Source organism: Trichomycterus rosablanca, chromosome 1, assembly GCF_030014385.1.
Source record: "Trichomycterus rosablanca isolate fTriRos1 chromosome 1, fTriRos1.hap1, whole genome shotgun sequence".
Lineage (NCBI taxonomy): Eukaryota > Metazoa > Chordata > Actinopteri > Siluriformes > Trichomycteridae > Trichomycterus > Trichomycterus rosablanca.
The window spans coordinates 41956688-41983175 of NC_085988.1; the positions used below are offsets into that span (position 1 = coordinate 41956688).

The following is a 26488-nucleotide window of genomic DNA, read 5'->3' on the forward strand; positions in this document are numbered from 1 at the left end:
TGCACTGTGCACTGGTAGATCGCGATCGACTTATTGGGCACCCCTGCTCTCAGAGGTCACAAGAGCTAACAAGTGCAAACATGGAAAACTCATTTGCAAAATGGCAGGAATCTCAAGATACACAATCTGCTGCTGTATTCATCATGTAACCACTAGCGCTGATATTCTACCTTCTGCACCTTGTAATGAAAACACTTAAATGTTTTAAATGTTAAAAGTTGTAATTCATGCCTTGGAGCTCCAAATATCCTTTGTTTTTTCACGTCAATAGTGTGCAAATGTAGTCCTGGACTTAATACGTGTGATTTAAACACCCCTGCTGTATAGAATGTATATAATAGATATTTTAAAACCTGTTTTTCATTTGTAATGGGTGTAGGTGAAACACCTAAACTCGGGCGGCATGGTGGCTAAGTGGGTAGCACTGTCGCCTCACAGCAAGGTCCTGGGTTCAGGTGGGGCAGTCCGGGCAACCTCGTGTGAACTGATGAATCTTGTGTAATGAGTAACTACCGTTCCTGTCATGAATGTAACCAAAGTGTAAAACATGACGTTAAAATCCTAATAAACAAACAGTGTAACTCCAAGAGATTTTTTTTGCTGCTGTACATCCTTTTTGATAAGGAGCATCTTTCTAATATTGTACACAGTGCATGTTTAGTACTAAAATAAAGCAAACTGTGGTTAAGTGTCTGAAGTTGCATGTGTGATACTGGTTTATTATTTCACTTACAATGATAATTTTTTCATTTTTCCCCCTAAATAGTTGTGTTTATCCGAGTTGTTTTTTACTTCTTTAATAAGTGTGAGTCCAGTGTATTATTTATATGTCCATAAACAGATTCATCCATTAAAGAAATAATACACAATCTGCACCATAGGCAACTGCAACATTACTATTAACAATAATAAAAGTAATGTTTGAAAAAGAACCAATGAACACTGATTCATTCAGACTGGGTCAAGTCAAAAATCTTTAAACACTGAGAATCAGAAATGGGATTATTTAGCTGTTTAAAACAGTGTTCCCTCAACACACTTTTATATGGGTTTTTTAATAGTACAGATGTAAAAGATAGAACAGATAAAACAGTGTAGCATGCCTTCCAGTGATTACTGCTCTATACATTCACATATGATGAACACTGTACCCAGAACAGTTAAGTTGAAGAAGAAACAGGGCTTTCGGTTTTCATTACCATTACATTGCATTTACACCATTAGCAGACGCTTTTATCCAAAGTGGCTTACAATTGTGACTGAATACAACTCAAGCAATCGCTCATGGGCCCAGCAGTTGCAACTTGGTGGTGGGGTTTGAACCAGCAACCTTCTGATCACTAGTCCAGTACCTTAACCACTGAGCTACCACTGGTTTTCAGATCAAAAGTAAATTAAACATGGACAAAGATGTGGTAAAGCTGACAGGTGATGATTACACCTCTCAAATGTATAAAACAGACTAAAATGAAACAAGTTGTAAATACACATACCATAAACCTTAAAACATAAGTAGCTGCATGTTTCTTGACCTATACCATCACAATAAAAGTTTATATAGACATCCCGGCAGATTATATCATTTTATTGTAACACATTTATTAAGTGCAGTTGAGGATGAAGGTAATATTTAGTTAGTGAAAGCATTACTGTGTATCATGAAATGACTGTGATTATGTATGCTTGTGTATATGTGTAATGGCTTTGTATTCGTTCGGTTCTGATTACTAGTGCTAAAGCTCTGTGGCTCACGTTCTTTTTCTTTTTTTTTTTTATAAAGAATTCTGATCATGTCTACAGTACAGAGACAAGCAATGACTGCAGATAACAAAAAATGGCTCTTTTGAAAATGTAATATATGTACATAAATATAGAGCAGATGTATTAAAATTATATATTAGGAACTTACTTAAAGCAACCACAATAATATAAGAAATAGATGACAAATATTTCAAGTTCTTTTTGGTCACAAAACACAAAAAATGATGATAAAAAAAAAAAGAAAAAAGGCATGTCACATGGACAAAATCCAACAAAATATGGCTATGATTAGAAATAGCTACATCATTGCTGTTCTGATCGTCCCTTTGTCCTGTCAAGAGACATTGTCCTTTTAAGTGACTCAGCTGAAAATAAAAAACAGCAAACAAGCTTACAAGACAATATCTGACATAAAAACAGAACACATACCATTACAAAACTTAAGACGATTAACGCTTTTCACATGGACTATCCAGCAGCGCTGCATTGTTTTATGTAAAGTACAATGAATATTTTTCTGTCAAAGTAATGCATTATCATATTATTTTACACATTTAATACATTATCAATGTCTTAACTAATGACATCTCTGTATAGTGAAGAAAAAGTGTTAGCAAAGCACTGTGCAGTCAGTTGAAGTCAGGTGACCTCGAATTGGCTCAGTTGTAAACAATGATGGAAAGCTAAAAGTTAAGCAGTGAGAATAGGACCAGTCCAGCAGGTCCACTCTACAGCAGGTGGATCACATATAGTTGAGGGATTTTGCTTTGGCAGACTTACTCATTGCACTTTTTTTTTCTCATATCCCTCCATCCTACTCATCCATAACCTCTTTTTATATTCTGATCACAATCGCCGACGTCTTTCTCTCTTTGTTCAGAGAGCTTTCACAACAACATGGTTCTGAATACCAGCTTCAGCCTGTATGGTACTCGCTCTCCAGTTCACACCATGAACTCTTTGCTGCCGTACAGCACTAGAGGCTGCACTGGGCTAAAGTCATTGTCTCTTCTTCTCCCCTCCACTTCTTCAGACTCTCTGGGATGAGGAGGGCAGCTCTGGTTGCCTCTGGTCCTCTGCCGTGTTCTATCTGTGCTAGAGGCGCAGCGAGTGGTTAGCATTGCACGCTCGGTTTCCTCCTGCTCGGGAAGGAGCAGCTGCTCACCCCCTGAAGGTAAAGAGAACAGAGGGCCAGAGGATAAAGAGCGGAAGCGGTAGTGAGGAGTGGAGGAACTAGAGGAAAGAGAGGCAACAGCAGAATCTACAGAGTCCAAGGACTCAGGCTGGCGTCGCAAAGCACGTCTGCTTTTGGTCTCGGATTTTCGTGAGTGCATTATGGAGCGCATTTCTGCAGGAAAAAATAAAAAAACATGTTTCATGTAAGACGAGCAGAAATCAGTTTAACTAAGTTTTTAAAAAGCTGCACATTTTCAATTAAATCTGTGGCAATCACAATTCCTGCTAATAGCTGTAATTATTACTATTAAATCCTTGTAGCTAATTAACCGAGGGATTTTGAAAAAGTTTCTGCACTTTTATAATTTTGTTGGAAACGGTGAGGGTGGGAGGAGTAGTAATTGGTCGTGTCTAAGAGACAGAGAGAGAGAGAGAGAAGGCTTATAGTCCGGATTTAGAACCATCTGATTTCCACCTTTTTGGACCGCTCAAGCTTTAAGGGGAAAAAGATTTTCATGTGATGATGTGAAAAACATTTTTGCTGATGGCATTAAAAAGGTGGTATTATGCTTGGAAAATTCATCGGAAGGTGACTGTAGAAAAATAATGTTAAAGTTAAAAAAAAGTGCGGAAACTTTCTGAAGAACCCTCATATTTATTGCTTGTCATGGCACTAGGAAGGGTTTTCACATTTTTTTACATGGTATTGTTATTAATGTTGTAAAAAAAAAAAAAAAAGTACTATAAAATATATCCTAATTTCTTTCATTTTTGCATATCCGCTGCTCATATGTTTCAGATCATCATACAACTTTTAATATTAAAGATAAAAAAGACAAAACATTTAAATGAAGGTTTCATTTACTGAAGGGAAAATGCTGTTCAGCCCCTCCTGGTCATTTGTCTAAAAGTAATTAGCCCTTAGTTACTAAATCAACCAGTTAACCAAATTAATTTGACATTTGGGTTCTATTTCACTAGCCACGCCCAGACCAGACCTGTTGAATCTAAACATCACTTAAATAGAACCTGTCTGGCAATGTGAAGCAGCCTATACAAAGTCATTAAAATCTACCAGTTTGGTAAGGTTAACAAAGCCATTGCTAATGCTCTGAGAATCCAGCCAACCACAGTAAGAGTCATTATCCACAAATGAAGAAAATCCGGAGTAGTGGTGAACCTTTTTAGGAGTGGCCGGCCTACCCTTATTTCACTAGGAACAAATTACTGATTCATCCAGAAGCTCACAAAAGAATAACATAAAGTCGCATGGTGCAAACCACTGCTGACCAAAAAGAGCAGGAAGGCTCGTCTCACATATGCTAAAAAAACATCTAGATGACCCCCAAGACTTTTGGGATAGTAGTCTGTGGATGAGTCAAAGGTGAAACTTTTTAGAAGACATGTCCCATTACATCTGGTGTAAAGTGAACATCGCATTCAACCATAAGAAAAATGTACAGTCAGGTACTAGTTGTATATTGGTCTAGGGCTGCTTTTTTTTGCAAGAATTGGACAATTTGTCCAATTTATTTATTGGTAAAACCTTGAATTCTGCTCTCTATTAGAAAATCCTGAAGGAGAATGTCTGGGTGTCAATTTGTCTTAAAGGCACAGTTGGGTTATGCAGCAGGACAATGATCCAAAGCACACAAGCAAGTCCCACTGAGATGTTGTGGCAAGACCTTAAACAAGCAGTTCATGCTTAAACAATCTCCAGTGTAGCTGAATTAAAACAATTATGCAAAAAAGGGTGAGTCAAAATTCCTCCACAGCAATGTAAAAGACTCATCACAAGTAATGACAAACATTTGATTACAGTTGTTACTGCCAAGGGTGGCACAACCAGTTATTTGGATGAGTTAATGGGCTTTTAAAGCTGCATCCTGTGATTAACATTGCTTTATTTTTCTTATATTAAAATAGTTAAAAAATCTGAATGTAAAACACTAACTGTCGTTGTAAAAAAGTAATTGCCCTTAAACTTTTACACCACGTGTATAAATGTCTACTAGAGCATAAAGTGCTGCTTGTTAGACCCTTAAACATACTTTACACTGCAGTGATGGGCTAGCATAAAAGACAGATGCGCCATCCGAGCACCTTTAAAAAAAATAATTCCACAGATTGTACTTTCCACTGGGGTGTACACACACTTATTCTTACTGAGAATGTAACTAGATATGAAATTTTGCATATTATTTAAAATAGTCTTGAGCACAATATATGTATGTCAAGTATGGTATATATTAAGCTATTAGATTAATTATTATTTATTAATAGCGATCATATTTCTTGCTCGTCTGCACAAGAAAACTTTACATCAATTTTTTATTCTTCAGCAAACACAATTAGAAAAGTTCAGTCATGTTGGGGTTAATTATGTATGCATATTTACCCCAGGCCTCAGATGTTGCTCCTTCATGTTCTGCTAATAAATTCTCTGAGCTGTCTGCTGTTCCTATAGAAGCCTCAGATTCCAGCATCTCATCATCAGATGTTCGTGCCTCCAGTGCCAACATCTCATAAGTCAGCTCCTCCCTGCAGTCACAGAACGATTGTATAGTGTATTACTTAGTAGTCAAAATACACAAATCAGTGTTTATTTGATGATTACAAAGACATTGTGATCCCCCTTTTTATTACAGAGTATTGTCTGTAAAAATATGATTTTATTTTGCGCTCCTTCTAAAATAATGCTTTACAGTGAACATACTTAACATACAATATTTGATCATAAGTATGTGGACACCTGATCATGAGATTGTTGGCTGTCCCGATCCAAAACAATGGCATTTATACAACTGGATGCTATATGAGATATCTATATGATCTCTCATATACACCGATCAGCCATAACATTAAAACCGCCTCCTTGTTTCTACACACATTGTCTACAGGGTGGGCCATTTATATGGATACACCTAAATAAAATGGGAATGGTTGGTGATATTAACTTCCTGTTTGTGGCACATTAGTATATGGGAGGGGGGAAACTTTTCAAGATGGGTGGTGACCATGGCGGCCATTTTGAAGTCGGCCATTTTGGATCCAACTTTAGTTTTTTCATGCGTCATGTTGGTGCTTTCGGCGGTGGACAGGGGTCAGCATGGGCACCCTGACTGATCTGCGACTATGCAGCCCCATACGCAACAAACTGCAATGCTCTGTGTATTCTGACACCTTTCTATCAGAACCAGCATTAACTTCTTCAGCAATTTGAGCTACAGTAGCTCGTCTGTTGGATCAATGAGCCTTGGTTGACCCCGTCGCTGGTTTACCACTCTTCCTTCCTTGGACCACTATTGATAGATACTGACCACTGCAGATCGGGAACACTCCACAAGAGCTTAAGTGTTGGAGATACTCTGACCCAGGCCTTTAGCCAATTTGGCCCTTGTCAAACTCGTTTAAATCCTTACACTTGCCCATTTTTCCTGCTTCTAACACATCAACTTTGAGGATAAAATGTTCACTTGCTGCCTAATACATCCCACCCACTAACAGGTGCCGTGATGAAGAGATAATCAGTGTTTATCACTTCACCTGTCAGTGCTCATAATGTTATGCCTGGTCGGTGTATGATTGGGTAATTAGATACGACTAGATTGGGAAGAAAATTCTACTGATAATTGAACTGACAACAGTGACAAAAAGTGATACTGACTTCTCCTTCTGTAAGTTTTCTATTTGCTGGGTCAGCACTTTTTCTTCTTGATGCATGGATGACTCTTGCTGTTCAGTCAGGCCTGAAGTTGCTCCACCTTCATTCAGTCCCTCCTCCACAGGGCTAACCGGTGACTGCAGGCTTGTGGGTGGAGACAGGGCACGAGAACTGCTTTTACACAACTGGCTTTTACCCTAGTAAGGAAAGAAAGAGTGAGAGAATTAGAGAAAATCCAAAATGTTGAGATATATGCAGTGATAATTAATTTAGGAAGCAGAATCAAATTAAATAATTATATGGACACTTAAAATGACAATCCATTTAAAACCTCAACCTAAAGCTATGGCCATACGAGGAGTAGCATTTATGTCAGTATTACCACAACAAGAAGTATTATGGTGAAGTAAAGTGAAGTATAGTACAAAATGGTAACATGGCCTGCCACATATCAGAATATTGCCTTAATTGTCTGAACTAATCACAATTATTTCAGATCACTGGAATAACTGAGAAAAAAGTAAGACAAATTGAGAAAAAAAACCAACTGACCATTGTAATAAAAATAATTGCAATTAATTAATGTGTGATAGCTAGATAAAACCCATGGTAGACTGCAGCTTCCATTATAACACTAAATATCCTACAATATACACTACAATCCTACAAGCATTTTAAGCTTTTGCAATGAATTGCTGTACATCATTAAGCAGATACGCAAAAGTATGAAAATACATAAGCAAACACATAAAAGAATTAGTAAGGTTAGAGCAGCACAGCATGCACACTAGCCTACTAGGAAGAAGTAGTACAAAGCTGGATTCTTTGGTCACTAAGGGAAATTATGCTTGGCTAAATTATACTTAGCTTTATTACACTAATTAAACTTAAATTAGGACTCAAATAAATAATTGAGTTCAATGCAAATATTTAGTACTGCTTTAAATAAAGCTTAATATAATGATGTCTTATACCTAAACACAGAATTAATAAAGAGGACCGTGATTAGCAGGAAAACCCATAAATCCAGCATTGTTGCTAAGCTTTCTGCTGCAAGACAGACCATGAGGACAGTGATAATCATCTGGCTTAGACATGTAACCTACAGATCAAAATGCAGTAATTCTTCTATATGTACAGTTGCTTAATTTAACAACCAATTATTGCATGTAAGATGCTTTGTAGTTGCTACAGACCAGACAGGTGACAAAACAAATGGTTTGTAACACTGGCAACGAAGCTACATTGATGTTAATTAAGACTATATAGCGGCAGGACATCATATTGCGCGATCATACATACCGATGTGATAGTTCGGCTTATGCTCAAAAACCTAACAGCAATTAGTACTGGTTTCTGAAGGGGAGGAGGTGAGGGGAAAGGGTGAGAGAAGGGTTATTGAGATTGTACTTTTTCAAACACATGCATTAAAAGTGACCATTTCTGTAGCCAATATATAAAAATGCTTAATCAGTTTAGGAATTAGTAAATTAGAACATGTGCAATAATCTGCATGGCCCATCTTAGATCTGCTCTACAGTTTGGAAGTTTTGCTCTCAATGATTACACATACCAAAGACCGTCTGATGTGTGTGAGGCGGAGCTTGGCTTTGCTCTCGGCAAACTCCAGAGTGTTGATGTCTTTCAGTCTGGCTTTGTACTTATTCACCTGCTCACAGATGATAAGCTCCACACAGCTATAAAGTAAATCAATTACACTTTAAGATTAAGTAAAACATACATTTTTCATTTAATTTTAATGTTTTAAATCAACAGTTTATACTGGTCAGGATCATGGTGGGTTTGGAATCCCCTGAATCATTGAGTACAATGCAGTAACACACTCCAGACAAAATGCCAACACAATGCGGGGCCTTGAACATCTTTCACTTAGACACAGCTAATCGTGTTTGTAGACGTATATGTATTTGAACCCAGCATCCCAGCAATAGTGGACCACTGCAATTTTTCGCTGTGTGACCTAAGCACCCGTAAACATGCATAATTCATATAAAATCAGAACCAGATTTTTGCTTATGACCTTATTTGAACATTATATTACTTAGAATTGAGGTTTCAGAGGGTTTGTTTCCAGAATGTAAAATCCTCTATAAAAGAGCAGTTGTAGCCAAGCGGTAAAAGTACTGGACTAGAAAGCATAGGGTTGCTGGTTCAAACCCCACCACTGCCAAGTTGCCACTGTTGGGCCCTTGGGCAAGGCCCTTAACACTCAATGATTAGACTGTATACTGTAAGTCACTTTGAATAAAAGCATCTGCTAAATTCCGAAAATGTAAATGTTTGTATTACATATGATGGTGTGAAAATTGTATGAATGTATAGCAACATACTGTATATTTACTGATCATGTGTGGTTTGCTTTTAGATCAGCCTCAGTTCTTTCTGGTGAAAAGATTTCTTTAGTATTTTAGGACATGTTGACATGGAAGCATTTTGTGACTTACATGCAAACCTCTTATTATGCCATATCACAAAGGCGCTGTATTAAATGTATGTCTGAAGTGAAGCAGAACTGACTTATGCTTTGTGACATGGTACAATATTATGCTGGAAGTAGCCATTATAATATGGATAAATTGTGGCCATGAAAGAATGCAACAATACTGATACTAAACTAAAACTAAACTAAAATTGCCCAATGTGCACCAAATAATATTTGATAACTGTTGACACAAGCCAGGTTAGGCCCTTAAATTAATGCTGTGTACACATAGTTCAAGCATAATTAAAGCATTCAGCATTTTTTCAATCTTAAAAGCATTTAGTTTTGATGAATCTATCATCACTGTAGCCTCAGACTCCTGTGTTTGACTAACAGGATCGCCCACTGACTCTCTAATACAATGAAGAAAGTACTGAGTATCCATCACTTTGTGATTATTCATTTGTAAATAGGTGCACGTACAAAAGGCAGAATCTGCCTATAAAAACCAAGAAAGTCTATTCAAACAGATCTAAAATATTTAAACCACCCTTGATTCTACTAACCACATTTTGTAGAAGTAAAAGACATAATGATACTGCTGATCTAACTGGAAATAAAAATCCCATCCCTCCATGTAAAACTTATACTGTGTGATATCTTACGCAGTAGTCTTGCCAATGTCCTGCACACTTTGTAGAGGATCAGTGGTGTCGGGACATCGTAGGACACAAGGAGCAAACACAATAGCCAGAGCATTAGCAGACATCCTGTTTGTTTCCTCCTGCAATGAGATCCTGAAAAATATTAAGAAAGCATATAAAGATTAAAGGGTTATAAGAAAAGCAATGTGCAGCTATTTGTCGTCATTAGAATGATGTGTTTGGATTTACCTGACCAGATGAAAGATGAGTCTCTCCAGGGTGCTGAGGTAAGTCCTACTGAGCAGATCAATTACTGTGTACACACCCCCCACCACTTCTTTCTTGTCCTGCAAAGCTGCACCAAGCAACCATGCCAGTACACAGTTAACAGTGAACAAACCAAATACATAAAGAATGTGGATACGTCTGATAGGAAGAAAAAAGACGCATTATCATACCTGCAGCCCTTAAAAACTCCTCATAAAGCTCAAAAGTCATGAGGGGATTGGGGAGGTCCCGTAGCCACTGCTTTAACACACTGGCAATGACGTGGATGTTATAGTCATCCAGAATAACACTGTTTACATCTGAAATAAGAGGCAGAAAGCAAGCTGACTAAACATGATGCCTCCTATACTGCATGTCACACTAAATGATGTCAGATCATTATACAAACAATCAAATAAAGAAAGAAAACTTTAAAAACACATGTAATACAGTACTCTTGTGGGAAAAATGCCACATTACATTTAATCAAAAACACTGCATGTATGCATTTGACTATTTATAATGCCTATCAAGCACTACTGTTTCTCTAGGCCAGTAGTGGTGTTCATTTGGCCATCAAGACTGACCTTGCTAGAGACAGCTATAGTTATGCTGAGCCCTTGAAGATACCTCAGCAAACCAGCTATGTCTGTGTAGATTCACCACAGTTCCCTTCATAAAAATAGGCCCTAAACACTTAGAAATTGCTTTGTACCTATACAGACTGCTATATTTTAAGAACTTCTATTCATTTTTCCAGTACATTTCATGTCTCCAGTTTCACTGTCTAGGACTTTTTATTGCTACCATCTTTTTCCTTTGTTTTTATTTGTAACCACTACTAACATGCTGAAATAATAATACACACGCTCAGACTTTCTGATAACTGTAAAGCTATGGTCATATTAGATTTTAGCCAGTAAATTGGAATGGAGCTCTGTGAAATTAAGAAAATTTTCTTGTGAATTTAGCAGGGCCCTAATCATAGGCTACGATACTGCTTTGGTTTTACATTACAGACTTTCACATCATAACAGAATTCATATTTGAAACTTAAGAAAAGTTAGTTTTAATAGCACACCTGCTATGCTCTGTTGACCTCTAAAGGGGGTGTACAATGCATTCAAAATAACTTTAGCAGTGTGCAGGCATGAAATGGATTACATGCAGAAATTATAACTCAATTATAACATTTACTATGTGCATCAGGACAGGTAGGCAAGCAAAGCGGATTGCGGATTTTTTAGTGTTCTTGGGAAATTAATATGTAGAATGTCTAAATTAATTCTAAAAAGGTGGCTAAAATCAAAACTGAACTGCACAATAGTGAAAGACATTTTCTTTTGGCAAACCAAGCTTGATCATGCCAACATGTTTCCTGTTCTGACTAGCTAAAACATATCAGTTTACCAATTACAATACAAAGACATATCACAGCACAATAGTAATTAAGGTTTTAGTGAAATGTAACTGTTGATGTATGTATAGTTTGCTAGATTGGAACGTCTTCACCAGAAATACGACTCACCTGTGTCCAGCCCCAACTTGAGCTCTTTGATTTTATTAGTAGATCCAGACTTTCTGTAAATGCCCTCTGTATAGAGACCATGCATCTCTATGTAGTTGATTAGCTTCTCCACTACCAGAGGTACAGCCCGGTCATCACTGGTCAACTGGGACAGTTCTACGCCAAACTGCCGAGAAGATAGTTCTGGATCAAACTGCATAAGCACAGACATACATACAATTTATAGTTTAGAATGAATACATTCTTCTGTCATGTAGAAGAAACATGAAACTTGTCTTTTTCTGTTCCACAATTTTCTTACCTTCTTGCTACATTTAGTGGTCATCCTTAAGCAGCATTTCCTATGACATGCATAGCGACACACTGGGATAAAAAAAAAAAAAAAAACCCAATAACTTATTTAACCAATAACACAATAAAAGTCTGTTAGAATTATTCAGAATGTGAAAAACATAACACCTATCTATTAAGCATTGTCAAAATAAGTAGGGGAAAGAAAGGAGGAAAATAAAGAAAAAGAGAAATCTACATATGTATTAGCAATTTCCATTTTTTAAAGTAACTGAAAATTTGGTGATTTTATATAGAATATGCACGCACATAACTATTTGTAAAACAAGCCAACCACAATATTTAGAGGGAGCTGCATCCCTTACAGTCTATGTATTAGGCAGCTAAAAAAAACAGTAGGCAATTTGCCGACACCTGGCAAGCTACTCACTTTTATCAGAGATATGAACAAGTAAGAATCAATTACATGATTATCGTTGGAAAGCACTTCAGTGAGAAGTGGATGATATTACAAAAAACTAGTTATTATTACATACAAAACTATGCACAGAATTAGATAAAAAAAACAAAAAAACTTACATTTGCAGACGCATGCTCTATCCATCATCCAAATGAGAGAGGAACAATACTCGCAGTATGTGGGAATGCTGTACTGAGTGGATTTGAAAATGTGGCCCAAGTGCTCCTCTACCTGCAGAGTGCAGCAGATACTGTTTTAGGATCAGCAGATAAACATGTAGACTATGCCTTATAATCCTGGTTGATATAGCTGGTTATGTCTTGCTTTGGTAATTAATTTATGATACAAGTATATAATAAATAAGTATAATGTGGATAAATTGTATGCATAACATTTAAATCTAAGTTGTGCTTGTTTTAATAATAAAGGATCAATACAAAAGGCAGGATCATTTACAATAGTGCTGAACAAACTACAAGTGGCAGGTGAAAACTTACAATGTCTGCCTCCTTTTTTCTTCTTTTCTTACGTTCTGGTTTAGGAGCCTGTAAAACAAGGTGTCACACAAATAAAATAAGTGAGGATGTCCTGACAGGAAATCTTTCAGGATAATAATAAATTTATAAACCTGACCTTGCTTATGGTGCCATCCATGGGCTTGTACTCGGTCATAAACTCATCCAGGAAGACTTTAAAGGTGTTGACCCAGACTTTAACAGGTGATTCAGACCAGTCTCTTTGCTCCAGGCGCATGCCCTTCTCCAGGATGTGCTCAAAAAGTGCATACAGGTCCTTATATCTAATACTCTTTCCATCATCCATCTGTGAGGAACATGAAAAAGAGGAGAGTGAAAAAATGACAGCAGTTTGTATGAGTGTCCAAGGGAGGTGATGTGATAGCAATTGACTGATAGCAATTTATAGCATTTACTAAATATACAAATAAATTGCAGTCAAACACAATGTAGAAATGAATGGGATTGACAGTAAGATGCTCACAGCCAGAGCAGTGGAGTAGGAGTTGAAGATATTAAGGCGAAACTCTCTTAAAGCCTTCTTAAAGACCACATCCACAGCAGTGTCCTTTTTACTGTCCTCAGTCTCCAGATCATTTATCTGTTAGACAAAAATATACAAAAACAATATTGAAAAGAGAAAGTTCTAGAATGTGTTTACATTGTAGATTATATGTGGTGTTGAGTTTTTGATGAGTAACTTCAATGATTTACAGGCAGATGGTGGAAAGTGCCAGTAAAGCATTGGAATTCCATGTTGTTTCATGTTGACTTAATTAGATGGTGGATCATTCTCAGTGCTGCAATGACATTAACATGGTTATAACACTGTAGTGTGTGTTGTTTTGGTATGAATGTATCAGGTGCAACAGTGTTGTTGGGATTTATAAATACTCCTTAAACTGGCCTCTTTATTAACAACACATACCCTGTTGGCACTAGTACAGCTTTTTGCTGTTGCACAACGTGTGTTAATCTTCCTCTAGTTCATCAGTGGACACATTCTGATCATGCTGTGGATTTTATACGTGTTTGGAGCTGTATTCTCCTGACAGCATTGACACTGAGATGCTTTAAAACTCCCAACAACATTGTGACACCTAATACACTCATACCAGAACAGCACACACTACCATGTCTTTACTACATTTGTATCATTGCTAAGATGCAAATGGTCAGTAAGATTCTTATGGGGGGTCCATTTTGATTAATAAATGGGGTACAGTTGTACTACGGCTAGCAACAAATGTATGAATAAATGTTGACCAGATAGGTGTACCTAATAAAATGCTTGCTAAGTGTATATTCAAACATCTGGCATTTATTGCAATACGAGTGCACTAACCTGCAGACATTATATTAGTCAATAAATCATAACACAACTGACTTATACATCTTTGTCTATTATAGTAAAAACTTAAGGAATCCTGAAGCTACCTTTTTCATGAGGAAATCGTTCATGCTGAGATAATCTGCAGTGCAGGTGAGTATGTGAAGAGAGTCATTCTGCCATGCAGCCGGTTCCTGGGTCACACTGCTAATCTTTACACTCCGTCTCCTCTTCATCGTCATCATCCGAATTTCTGGCTCCCGGTTCTCCTTACTGTCCCGGACACGCTCAGGGCTGCCAGAGGGAGAGTCTGATAAAGAGGAGAAACAAAAAATGAGAAAACCACATTGTAGGAGTATGGGACAGCAGTAATTTCAGTAATATACAACATGACATAAATCATTCTCACCATGCACAGTATGTACACTAAATTTGTTCCTAGGTTACTACTGCGTTAGCATGTCTAATAATAAGCTAGTATGGAGGTTTGTAAGGGGGATGTTGAAAACGGTTGGTCGTTTTTAGCTTTATGCAACCATTTCTTTTTCTGAATCACTTGAAAGCCCACGTACCGTTGCGTGTTTTTGTAAGATCTGCATCTGCTGAGCGCCCTCTTATGGACAACTTTTTCTCACTTTGCTTTCCCTTTGCCCAAAATCGCATCTTACGACTCACCCTGCTGAGCAGGCCAAAAAAGAGCAAAACATTACACAGCTGTGTATGGACAAGAGAAATGTCACACTTACGCTGATGAGCCAAAACATTAGGGGACCATCCCCCAAAAATGTACTGCAATGCTTATTTCATAACGATTGTGCAGGTCATGGTGAAGGTGTAGTTACTCGTGGTACACATGCTAAACACAGCAGATATGATCAGGCATAAAAACCTGAGTGACCTTAATAAGGGACAAATCCTTGTGGCCAGACGAAACAGCAAGAAGGTGCTCAGAGGCAGCCATCATAAAAACTCACTAAGGAGGGACAAGCCATGAACAGCCGACAGGTTGTTTGGCGGCCAGCACATGCCAGAGGACATGAAGGCTATGGGGTCTGGTATAGACTAACAGAAGAACTGCTCCTCAAAGTGCAGATAATTTGATGCCTCGAACCCTTTTGTGTATGGGGCTGCATAGTCACAGGCCAGTAAAAGTGCCAGTGCTAACTTCTGTACCCCCTTTAAAGCACTTGCAATGGGTATCAAAACAGGACATCAGAGCAAGAGAAGGATCAAAAGGTCCACCAAATCCAGTTTTATCCAAGATCGAAAAAAACGGCACCAGGATGCACTGTGGGACAATCCAACTCGCAACATACAAAAGTTGAAGGACCTGCTGGTAATGAAGGACCGGCTTTTACCCGGTACCAAAGAACTCACTCTTTCAGTCCATGTCCCGGTAGGTCAGAGCTTTTTTGCCAGCATAGTAGGTCCTAATGTTTTGGCTCATTGTGTATCTAAGAATAAAAAAAGAAAATACGGCCTCTAACCTGCTATCCGGTTGTGATAAAGACTTCCTCAGTGCATCTACCTTTCCCAGATCTCCTGAGGACATGGCCTTCTGCAGTCGCTTCTGTTCTTTCTGAGAGGGCTGCAGAGAAATGGGGGAGGAGTATAAAGAATTACATTCACAAAATTATATGCCATCATGTACAAAGATACAATGTACTGTTTATGTTCTGCAGTGTGAGCACTATCTAGAATTTTCCATAAAGGATTAGTCTTGTATTAATAGTGAAACAAACTCTACATTCGAAAGAAATTTTGAGACATTTCCTAAAGGAATAGAGGGGTACTAAGTGCTTATTAATATCTACTTCATGCAGGTTATCAGTGTCAAAGTGCAGAGCTGTTAGGTTCTCAGTGTAGAGTCCTTATCCTAAAAAACAAGTGAGGTGAGCATATACATTGGAAGAAAGGATGGGTTGGCCCTTATTAGAGTAGTAGAGTTGGCCATATTTCCCAGTTAATAGATCAGAAATGCCTACAACATTCCCAGCAATCAAAAGAGGTTGACCAGCCTGGAGGAGGTTAGGAGAAAAAATGCCTACACACCAAACCAAAATTTCCAATTAAACAAAGCAAACCTAATGTGAAGCATTTATATATATATATAGTCCGAACACAATAAACTAAATAATTGTAAATGCATTTTAATCCCTCAACTTTCAGTTTTATGTTTAACATATGTGTACCTAATAAATAGGCAAACGAAATGTGACCATATATGGAATAATATCATCCTAAAGGTCACTTCCCACTAAGAATGTATTCTAAGGACTGCTTGTATAATTGTAAAAGTAAATGCTTTTAGAATTTTACAAGTGTTACATTAAGTTTGGCATGATAGAAAAAGTTAAGTTAGTATCAGCTGTTAGAACCAGTGCCCCGAAGCAGCATACTAGATTGGACGGTGCAATAGACTTTAGAAAGAAGATGGTATCTCCGCTGTAGTTTAGTTTACCATCTCAGAGTCACTGTGGGAGGCCTGCTCAAGGCTGGGAGAGTCTGGGGACTCTGGGAGGGGCCGTGTATGATGGAGGACAGGTGTGTACTCATACTCTTCATCATCCTCATCGTCAGAATCAGCCTCTGTGCTACAGGCCCGGGTCAGGAAGTCGGAGCGGGTTCTGGCCATGCGAGCTTTCTTTGGGCGGCCGGCTCGGGCCACCTGATCGTTTAGTGTTTCAAACCATTGAAATCAAAGCAAAACATAATGAGAAAGCTGTTGTTTCTTAAAAAGTGTAACAAGAATAAATATGTGGAAATGCATGCTTTTACAAGTCAGTTCAAGTAAAACATACAGGCCACTAATCATTTGGCATTGTGTTTCATCTTTGTGTACTTTGTGTTATGATCATCATAAATATATGAGGTGTTGCTTTTAAACATAGTCTTCTAATACTGTGTTCTTCCCATTGCCAAGCAAAAGGTCAATGCTTTACATATTGCACAGGTATATAGCAAAGGGTAGATTTATTTAGCCATTGACGCCAAACAACACTAATGCATCAAACATAATATGGTACACTATAAGTTTAAAAGTATCAGTACATCTGACCACAAACTTGTTTGCCATCCTATTTCAAAACCACAGGCATTGATACAGAGTTGCCTGTGACAGACTAACATACGAGATAACAAAGGGTGTCACTATTATACAATGCAAACCAGGGTGATAACATGTTAAAGCAACCCCAAGTACCCTAAGATAGCATAGTATAAAACTGTGGCTGTGTAATAGTTACAGTTGCAATCACAAATATTCAACTCCCTTCACCTAAAAAGATATTGTGGTAATGTGTATAGAATTAAAGTCTCAGTAATCAGCAAAAGACTATTTATACACAATTTTAAGTTGAAATGAAAAACATGTACTTGGTGGACCATCCTTTCTTGCCTCGCTCTAAAAAGCGATTTTAGTAAGTGATTTTGATATGTCACTTCATAGTACTGCGTACAGAATTCTGTAGGCCTATCAAAATTCCTTCTGACATATTCCAATCAACCCTTCTTGTTCAAGAGTGGTGTTCATCATGGTGTCAGGCCATAAAGCCCATGGTTGTTAAGTGATCATCATATGGTTGCCACCTACACATTTGTCCCAGCCCTCATCAGGTCATCAGTAACATGCATGTTTTTCTTTGTGGTCCTGATGAGATTGCTAATGCCAAGTTCACACTACACGACTTTCCAAGTCATCTGGTCACTGTACAGTTCACACTACACAGCTGGATCTCTTGTAATCGGGAGTCTTTCAAGTTGGTGTGGCTTTCACACTACACGACTGATCGGCGATAGGGTGTTTCACACTACACGCTCCATCACCAACTGGAATCGCAGGCGAGCTTCTCTGGTCTCCCAAACTACGTTTCGTCACGAAAACAAACGCGAGAAGTGACGAGGGGTTTAATGATACCACGTCCAGAAATGCACGTCAACAAGTAGCGAGCGATCAAAGTTTGTGCGCTGATGTGCAGCGTAAAATCAAGTAGGAAAAATAGGAACAGCATGGATTGTTCTATAGAGAGTTGGAGGTTAATAAATATTTTTTGCAATGCAGCATTGGTGTTACGTTTTGTAGAGAACGATTGTGTATGCCCATGTATTCTGATATAAACTATATTATGCCCATGTCCCACCTTTTTACAACTCCTCCCCTGCGTTTCCCCTCACACCGTATCTTGCGTTCTCATTGGCTGTTCGACATAGCACTCATTGCCAGTCAGGCAACTCAGATCCAGATATTTGACAAGCTAGAAATCTCTCTTCGGCGAGCCGCTCGGATCGAGTTGTTGGATAGTTCACACTTAGGGATTGAGAGCTCAGTTTCGATCACCGAGCGAACACCGAGTTGCTCCCGAGACGGCAAATCTAGCACTGACCAGTCGGCAAGCAAAGATCAGGGCAAAAATCGTGTAGTGTAAACTAGGCATAAGGCCTCTGGATGAAATTTTGAGCTTTCTCCGACAGCCAGGCAGGTTTGCTGCTGCGCCATAAGTTGAAACTTGCAGACAATACTCCCAATTGTGTCTCTAGGAATGTTTAAGGTCTTGGAAATCTTCTTACACCTATTGCTCTTTTGGTGCAATAAGATTATTTCCTTTCTAAGCTATTTGTGGCAGCTTTTTAGTTTTCACCATGGTTGCAACACACTTAGAACACTTGAATGTCTGGGTGGTGTTTATATAACACATCACAGCTGGAGCAAATGAAGGGTTGTTATTAAGTTACCAATGATTTAATCATGTTGAAACCCAACTTTAGGTCTTACAGACCTGCATTAGGATTTAAGATCAGCAATATTATGTAGGGGTTGAATGACTGTAACATGACATTATTAACAAAATGTCCAGCTTCTCTACGCTATAAAATAAATTTACTTTGTTTTACTTCATTTAAAGCAAGTTTAAAATTATGAATATTGTGGTTAAATATTTTGATTGCAACCGTAAATATGTTTAAAAAAAACACATTTACTATGAGGCACCACAGAGTGGCACAATTAGGAGTAACCTTAATGTATTAGAGTAAAACAAAAAATCTGGAATAGGTAACGGTAAATGTATTTTGAAAAAAAGAATAGTGTGTATGTGAGATATTATCTGCACCTCTTTGCTTTTTAGAGATCTGAAACCTGATGTCCTCTCTCGCTGCAAGGCCATAGATCGCTCCTGATTCACCAGATCTTTATCAGACCTAAGGAGAAAAAAAAAAATAAAATCCCTGTAACTTAAAAGAAGAAAAAAAAAATCACAACACACAATAACCCTTGTATAATTCCAAGTATGGCTATTACCTACATTTCTGACAAATTGTGAGTGTTTTCCGAACTATACAAACTACAGCCAAAAACAATTATGAGGTAATCACAAACTAATGTGACTTACAATCCTAAATGATTTTTAAACAACTTAAGTACATTTAGTACTGGTGCTATTCTCCCTAAGAGTGGGTGTCTGACAAAATGCCCAAGGAGTAAGCGTACCTTTAAAGTCTGGCTACTTCTTTACAATAGGGCAGGAAAAACATGGATAGGATGCCAGTCCTTAATAGGGCTTTAGCCACACCCCAGACATAGTCAATGATGTCTATGTAGACTCCTGCACTGGATGATCTGAACCCAGATCTCAGCAGTAGTGAAACAGCGTAACACACAGCTGACACCAAATGCCTAATGAAATTTTATCATTAATTAATACAAAATCCCAGCCATTCCAAATGGTTCTCAAAGTGTTTAACTGCAGCTGGATGTCTGTAGTAGAAATACAGATTAGCTTTATTGATAATGTGTCTGTGGAGCATCATTATGCTTTAGTACACATCATCACTTACTTAGAGAAGGTCAGTCTGCTGCGTTTGGGAGAGAAGGCCAGGCTAGTAGCTTTGTCCTTCATGCTGATACTGAGAGTCACTGCCTTTTTCGGAGTTTGCATTTTAACCACCTCCTCTTCTTTCCTGACTTGTGAAATCGCTCCCTGTGCTGTACCTCCTGTGGGTGTACTCGGTGATGGAACTGGAGATGGCTGAATGGTTGGATGATTAAAGCGAGTGCTTTCTGGTTGTCTGCTTGATGAAACCTTCTTCTGCTTATCAGAGCTTGCTCTGCACTCTGTTTCTTTCTCTAATTTTTCCAGAGCTTCCAGACTACTCTGGTCTACAGGACTCTCCTTCTGCATGCTGATGACAAACACTAGAGACTCCTTTCTGTCTTTGCCAGACTTTTTAGATGGTGTATGTGGCTCATGGCAAGGACTGCTAGCTTCATCTGATATATAGAACAGAGCCTTTGAGGTCCGTTGGCCTGCCTGAATCGGACTTGATGGTTCTGTTTCTCTCCGCTGTGCCTTCTCTGTTTCCAGAACCGTTTTCTTATTCACTTTAGTTGGTGTGGACTGTTTATTAGGGGACAGATCATGATGAGGAAGGTCACTTGTCTCCAGCTCCATGTCATCAATGTTAGGGGGGTCAACGCTTTCATGGCTGTCCAGAGAACTTTGAAGGGAGAGGGAAGCAGCATCTGAGGAGACTTTATTTTCAGTAGAGTGGGATAAAGGACTGGATCGCACCTTTAACAGTTTTAGGCTAAAAGAAGCCTGCTCAAGCTCTCTTTTCCTCCTGCTTTCTCGCTTGGCTCGGCTCTTTAAAGTACTATCATCAAAAGACTTGGAGAGTTCCGATGGCAGAATGTCGCTTACATCCATTCTGCACTCTTGTGAGGCTTCAAAACTTTCATGTAATACTGGGGACTCCTGACACCTGGACTGGGCATTGGTACAGATTTGCATGTTTTGTAAGCTTTCTTCTGTGTCATCCTTTTCATGGTTCTGTGTACTGTTTTTCATCTCTTTTCTCAGGCATCCACACCTTGGGAAGAACAGTAATACAAATCATTTAATAGAAAAACCAAATATTTCCAGAGTTTCAGTATTTTCAGTATTATGCTAAGTTGCTGGGCTCCCAACACATACAATATGAACTTAACAGAAATATTTATTTTATTGAGTGTGCACGTGAAGAATCACTCTGGTCACTGTCTGTGAGGAGGGTTATATATCAGGTATATAAAACAACTTATATACTTCCAACTTTGTGGCAGGAGTTTTGAAAGGCTGTTTTCTGTGCAAAAAGTGGAGTCTATAAAGGCCTGCACAAAACCCTGACCTCAACCATGATAACCATCTTGGGTATAAATTGGAAAATTAAACGAGAGCCAAAGTTTTTTTGTCCAGCATTAGTTCCAAACTTGACAAACGATCTTTTGACTAAAAGCCTTTTTTTTTTAAGTCAATTTGTCTTCCGCTGCTGGGGGATCCCTGATTGCAGTTGAGGTGGGTATATTGCTGCTCACACTTCCTCCGACCCACGTGCAGCACTTAGCAGAACCCTTTTTCACCTACGCACTCTGCACAGGCGCCTCTCTATCTCCCAATCAGGGTCCTTGCACAGCGTTTGAAGACCCTACCCACATAGTCCGGTCATCCCGCCCTAGCAGAACCGTGTCTGCTGAAGGCACTGCCAATTATGCCCACTGGATGGTTCCCAGCCGACCAGTGGCAACGCCGAGTTTCAAACCGAGGAGTTCAGAATCTCGGTGCTGGTGTGCCTTTACAAACCCCTATTTATTTATTTATTTTATTCGGATTTTAACGTCATGTTTTACACACTTTGGTTACATTTATGACAGGACAGGTCATTACTGGTTACACAAGATTCATCAGTTTTGAACGTAAAACACAGTCATGGACAATTTTGTATCTCCAATTCACCTCTCTTGCATGTATTTGGACTGTGGGAGGAAACCGGAGCTCCTGGAGGAAACCCACACAGACACGTGGGGACATGCAAACTCCACACAGAAAGGACCCGGACTGCTCCACCTGGGAATCAAACTCAGGACCTTCTTGTTGTGAGGCAACAGTGCTACACACCAAGACACTGTGCCACCCCACTAAACACCTAAAATAATGCAGCTTTATTCAATATCACTCTAAAAAAAGCTGTAGCCTAGTGGTTAAGGTACTGAACTAGTAATCAGAAGGTCACTGGTTCAAGGCCCACCACTGCTAGGTTGCTGCTGTTGGGCCCCTGAGCAAGGCCCTTAACCCGCAATTGCTCAGACTGTATACTGTAACTGTAATGTAAGTCGCCTTGGATAAAGGCGTCTGCTAAATGCCGAAAATGTAAATGTAAATGTCAAATCTCAGCTTAAATTAAAATCAAGAAGATCTTATCTGCTGATAATGATATTGGTGGGTAATTTTTGACCCATACAACAACACAAGGGTTAATTTACAAGAGTGGATGCTGTTATAGCCATAATGGGGGAATTCCATATTAATGCCAATAGTTTTGAAATACAATGTCCAAGTGTTCACATACGTTTGTATCAGAATTAGTTGGAATTGATTTTATGTATGTTTCTATTAACAATTTCTCTTTTTGTGGAAAGGTGTCAAAATTTAACATACTTGTTTAGAAAGCTGCCTTTAACCAAATGTAATACTTTTATTTTAACAAAAGTACTTAGACCTGTCTGACATAAAGTCCTCTCATTTCCATTCTAAAGCAGTCATGAGAAGCATGTTACCTTTGCCGAGCCTTATGCCCCCTCCAGGCTGCCTGCAGTGTTATGACAGCTCTGCACTGCCGCTGGTATCTCTGCCTCTGTCTGTGTGCTCTCCACAAAGCCTGGATTAGACATGCAGCTTCATGTCTCCGTCTCTGTGTACATCTCCTCCAGCTTCTCTGCAGCAGCAGCACTGCATCCCTCTGCAGGAGGTAGAGTTTTCTCTCCCTGTAGCCTCTCCACGCTGCCTGCACACACACAGCTGCTTCATGCTGCTGCTCAGAAACTTCATCGCTCTCGCTGCCGTGGGTTAGCAAACACTTGCGCCACCAGCGCTGTAAATGGACAGACACACAAAAGGAGACTAAGATATCTACAAACATGCAATATACGTTCACCTGGGCATGTTCATACATACGGTAGTAATTAATTTATTGTTTTGGTTCTACTCTTGCACACAGGATGCTTGATCCCATTATAAACTAGACTTATAATGAGTTACACATTAATATTAAAGCAGTTGACAAATTTCATCATGTATTATTAATCAAATGCTTGCATAATTAACATACTCATCTATGCTTTCAAAAATGGAATTTAACCCAGTAGCTGTTTTGACTGCATGTATACACTTAAATATACACCGGTCAGCCATAACATTTAAACCGCCTCCTTGTTTCTACACTCACTGTCCATTTTATCAGCTCTACTTACCATATAGGAGCACTTTGTAGTTATACAATTACTGACTGTAGTCCATATATTTCTTTGCATGCTTTGTTAGCCCCCTTTCATGCTGTTCTTCAATGGTCAGGACTCTCCCAGGACCACTACAGAGTAGGTATTATTTGGGTGGTGGATCATTCTTAGCATTGCCGTGACACTGACATGGTGGTGGTGTGTTAGTGTGTGTTGTGCTGGTATGAGTGGATAAGACACACCTCACTGTCACTGCTGGACTGAGAATAGTTCACCAGCCAAAAATATATCCAGCCAACAGTGCCCCGTGGACAGCGTTGTCCACTGATGGAGGTCTAGAAGATGACCAACTCAAACAGCAGCAATAGATGAGTGATCGTCTCTGACTTTACATCTACAAGGTGGACCAACTTTGTAGGAGTGTTTAATAGAGTGGACAGCGAGTGGACACAGTATTTAAAAACTCCAGCGCTGCTGTGTCTGATCCACTCATACCAGCACAACACACACTAACACACCACCACCATGTCAGTGTCACTGCAGTGCTGAGATAATACCTGCTCTGTGGTGGTCATGTGGGGGTCCTGACCATTGAAGAACAGCATGAAAGGGGGCTAACAAAGCATGCAGAAAAACAGATGGACTACAGCCAGTAACTGTAGAGCTACAAAGTGCTTCTATATGGTAAGTGGAGCTGATAAAATGGACAGTGAGTGTAGAAACAAGGAAATGGTTTTAATGTTATGGTTGATAAGTGTATTTTGTAATACTGTAACCGAGCATGTAGTAAGACCATTGTTGGTGTCCTACAAATACCATAAAAGACACAAAAAACATTAATGTTTTCTTTATACTGGACAGGGTCAGGTTTCCCAAGAATTACTAGACACAATGCGGTAATACATCCCACTCCAGATAGGATGCCAATCCACTGCAGGGCCCCAGCCAACCCCCCTTCCTCAGACATAGCCAATCATGTCTATATGTAGATGTCCGACAGGCTGATAGCATCGCTGGGATTTAAATCATGGATCCCAGCGGTAGAGGGCTAGTGTAATTTACAGCTGTGCCATCCAAGCAAAAAAAAACATACACTATATAAAAACATACACTTTTAATGTTGTTGTATTATTTGCTTCGGTTGTGGCAACATACTAACAAGTGTATTGTCGTTTATTTAAAACCGCTCAGGCTGTCCAAATTTGCATGCTACATTACAAAAGGTTCAGGGAGAACAATACAAGTGATATAATTACTATGCTAACATACTTTTTAGAAAGTAGTGCACTGCATTTGGGACACAAGTCTAATTCACAGACTTTTTGCTTGTTTACATTCTGCCTGATGAATCACAGCACTTTGTCAAATACTGTCAGAACTTTATAAATATTAGTCTTCCATGTTATATGATATCATTAACTTCTATTAAACATCTGTCTTATTTGTAGGCCTGTTAAACAGTATGTTTATATTGTTGCTCTTTAGGTGTCACTCACATTCACTCACTAACTCACAGCCGTTATTCAGAGTAGCTAATTCACCAAAATATCAGGGTTTTTTGTAGAACTGGGGCACACACCTGGAATATCCAGTGGAAACCCATGTTGATACACAGAGCACATGCTGAGCTCTTTACAGACAGTGACAGAAGGAAAGGTTCAAACACACTATTTATCGTGGCAGTGTGGTTTGGAACAAAGACCCTACCGCCTCTCCTTTATTAATAAAAACGAGTGTGTAGGAGGACAGTTTTGTACAACTTACAAGTGCAAATGATTTTTTGTTATCTGGAACAATGAGTTGTGTTAGACTATTAAGTGCCCAGTGCTTCAAATACACAAGCAAAAAAATGATGCTTCGACTCCTACAGAAACATCCTTTCATGTGCAAGTCTGTGAGGATGCGTTTTGTTTCCAAAATGTGTCACTGCACAAGCTAGGTTTGTTTGTGTTTATTGCCATTCCAGCTCAGCACAAGCTAGGATCAATTCCATAAAAATAAAAACAGAAAATATAGAATTAACTGTGAACCAGGGTGATAAGACCAAGTAATACTGGGGATGCCTAACAAATGCAGCATTAAATAAAAATGTTAAAAAATTAATTAATCTCATTGTAGCATGACACAAAGGTTTCTTTTTACACATAAGTTTATTCAGGCAAGCAAAAGAAAGTTTCACTTCCCATAAAGTGGAATTTTTATTGTCAGTGGAAACTCCCTGCTCTCCTTCCCCAAATATGTCAAGAACTACACGTGTTTCTACTAACTCTGTATTTTTATTATTGCCTTAGCAAACCTCGACAATCTAATTATTGAATTACTTGTTAATTTTTGTGTACTTTGTACTAGAATGTTATTAACAGCAGTCTGTTCTAAAAAATAAATGACCTCATACTGAGAAGGGGCATTTTAAAGTCAAGTCTAAGTTCTGGAACATTACCAAGAATGTGAATTACACATTTTAATCTTAATTAAACTGGAATTCCTTTATGATTTGTGAGCAAGAAGCCAAGAAGGCTGTTACGCACCTGTAAGATGCATGCAGCACGTCTCTGGCTGGTAAACTGACGTCTCTCCAGCACGGCTCTGAATCTCCTTTGCAAAGCCACAATCCTCCTTAGGACTTCTTGATGAAGCACATTCTGCAACTTCTGCCGCTGTGCTTCTCGCAAAAACACCTGGACAAAAAAAAAGAACAAGATTTTAAACACCAAAGCCTGAAATGTTAGTCTTAATGTAGTCCTTTTATAAGGGAAAAAAAGTCCTGTTGGCCAAATTTAGTAGCAAAGATGCTTTATAAATCCATGAAATGAAGGGGGAGAACACAGCTCCCAAGAACCAACATGAAAAAAGCAACAGGTATCACATCATTTCAATCCCCCTATTATTCATGTAACATTAGCTAGTTTCAGATGTGAGATTGACTAATGTTCTGGTTGTGTAAACTCATGTGTATGGTTAAAGGCAGGTGCATTCATCCAGTGCCATCTACAGATGCAATGGTTTGTCCAATGACATTGAATAAGCCATAGCTCGCACAGTGGCAATTATTGCCCTCACTTGTGCCGGAGGGAGTGTGTTAGCCTTGTTTTTCCATTATTGGTGATTGTCCTGGAAAGACTCAGTGGGTAGGAACAGTCAATG

The 26488-nt window shown here is 38.8% G+C and overlaps 1 protein-coding gene across 4 annotated transcripts in view; it reads right to left on the bottom strand.

Annotated features, from left to right (window-relative positions):
* Positions 1–1036: 1036 nt before the first annotated feature.
* The window catches only part of myo9ab (myosin IXAb), a 157335-nt gene continuing 131883 nt past the window's right edge, over positions 1037–26488 (bottom strand). For 2 of the 4 annotated variants that reach the window (XM_062993052.1, XM_062993045.1), the window contains exons 23-43: positions 25873–26022; positions 22667–22980; positions 19912–20943; positions 19188–19275; positions 16541–16747; positions 15567–15667; positions 14652–14758; positions 14187–14389; positions 13234–13350; positions 12868–13056; positions 12732–12779; positions 12354–12465; positions 11785–11846; positions 11484–11676; positions 10147–10275; positions 9938–10043; positions 9710–9841; positions 8175–8298; positions 6605–6798; positions 5336–5478; positions 1037–3109 (exon numbers count right to left, since the gene is read on the bottom strand). In XM_062993052.1, the coding sequence (XP_062849122.1) occupies positions 2706–3109; positions 5336–5478; positions 6605–6798; positions 8175–8298; positions 9710–9841; positions 9938–10043; positions 10147–10275; positions 11484–11676; positions 11785–11846; positions 12354–12465; positions 12732–12779; positions 12868–13056; positions 13234–13350; positions 14187–14389; positions 14652–14758; positions 15567–15667; positions 16541–16747; positions 19188–19275; positions 19912–20943; positions 22667–22980; positions 25873–26022 (4155 nt within the window). In that variant the 3' untranslated portion in view covers positions 1037–2705. The remainder of the gene's footprint in view (positions 3110–5335; positions 5479–6604; positions 6799–8174; positions 8299–9709; positions 9842–9937; positions 10044–10146; positions 10276–11483; positions 11677–11784; positions 11847–12353; positions 12466–12731; positions 12780–12867; positions 13057–13233; positions 13351–14186; positions 14390–14651; positions 14759–15566; positions 15668–16540; positions 16748–19187; positions 19276–19911; positions 20944–22666; positions 22981–25872; positions 26023–26488) is intronic. The other 2 variants (XM_062993050.1, XM_062993055.1) reach the window with 2 other exon arrangements.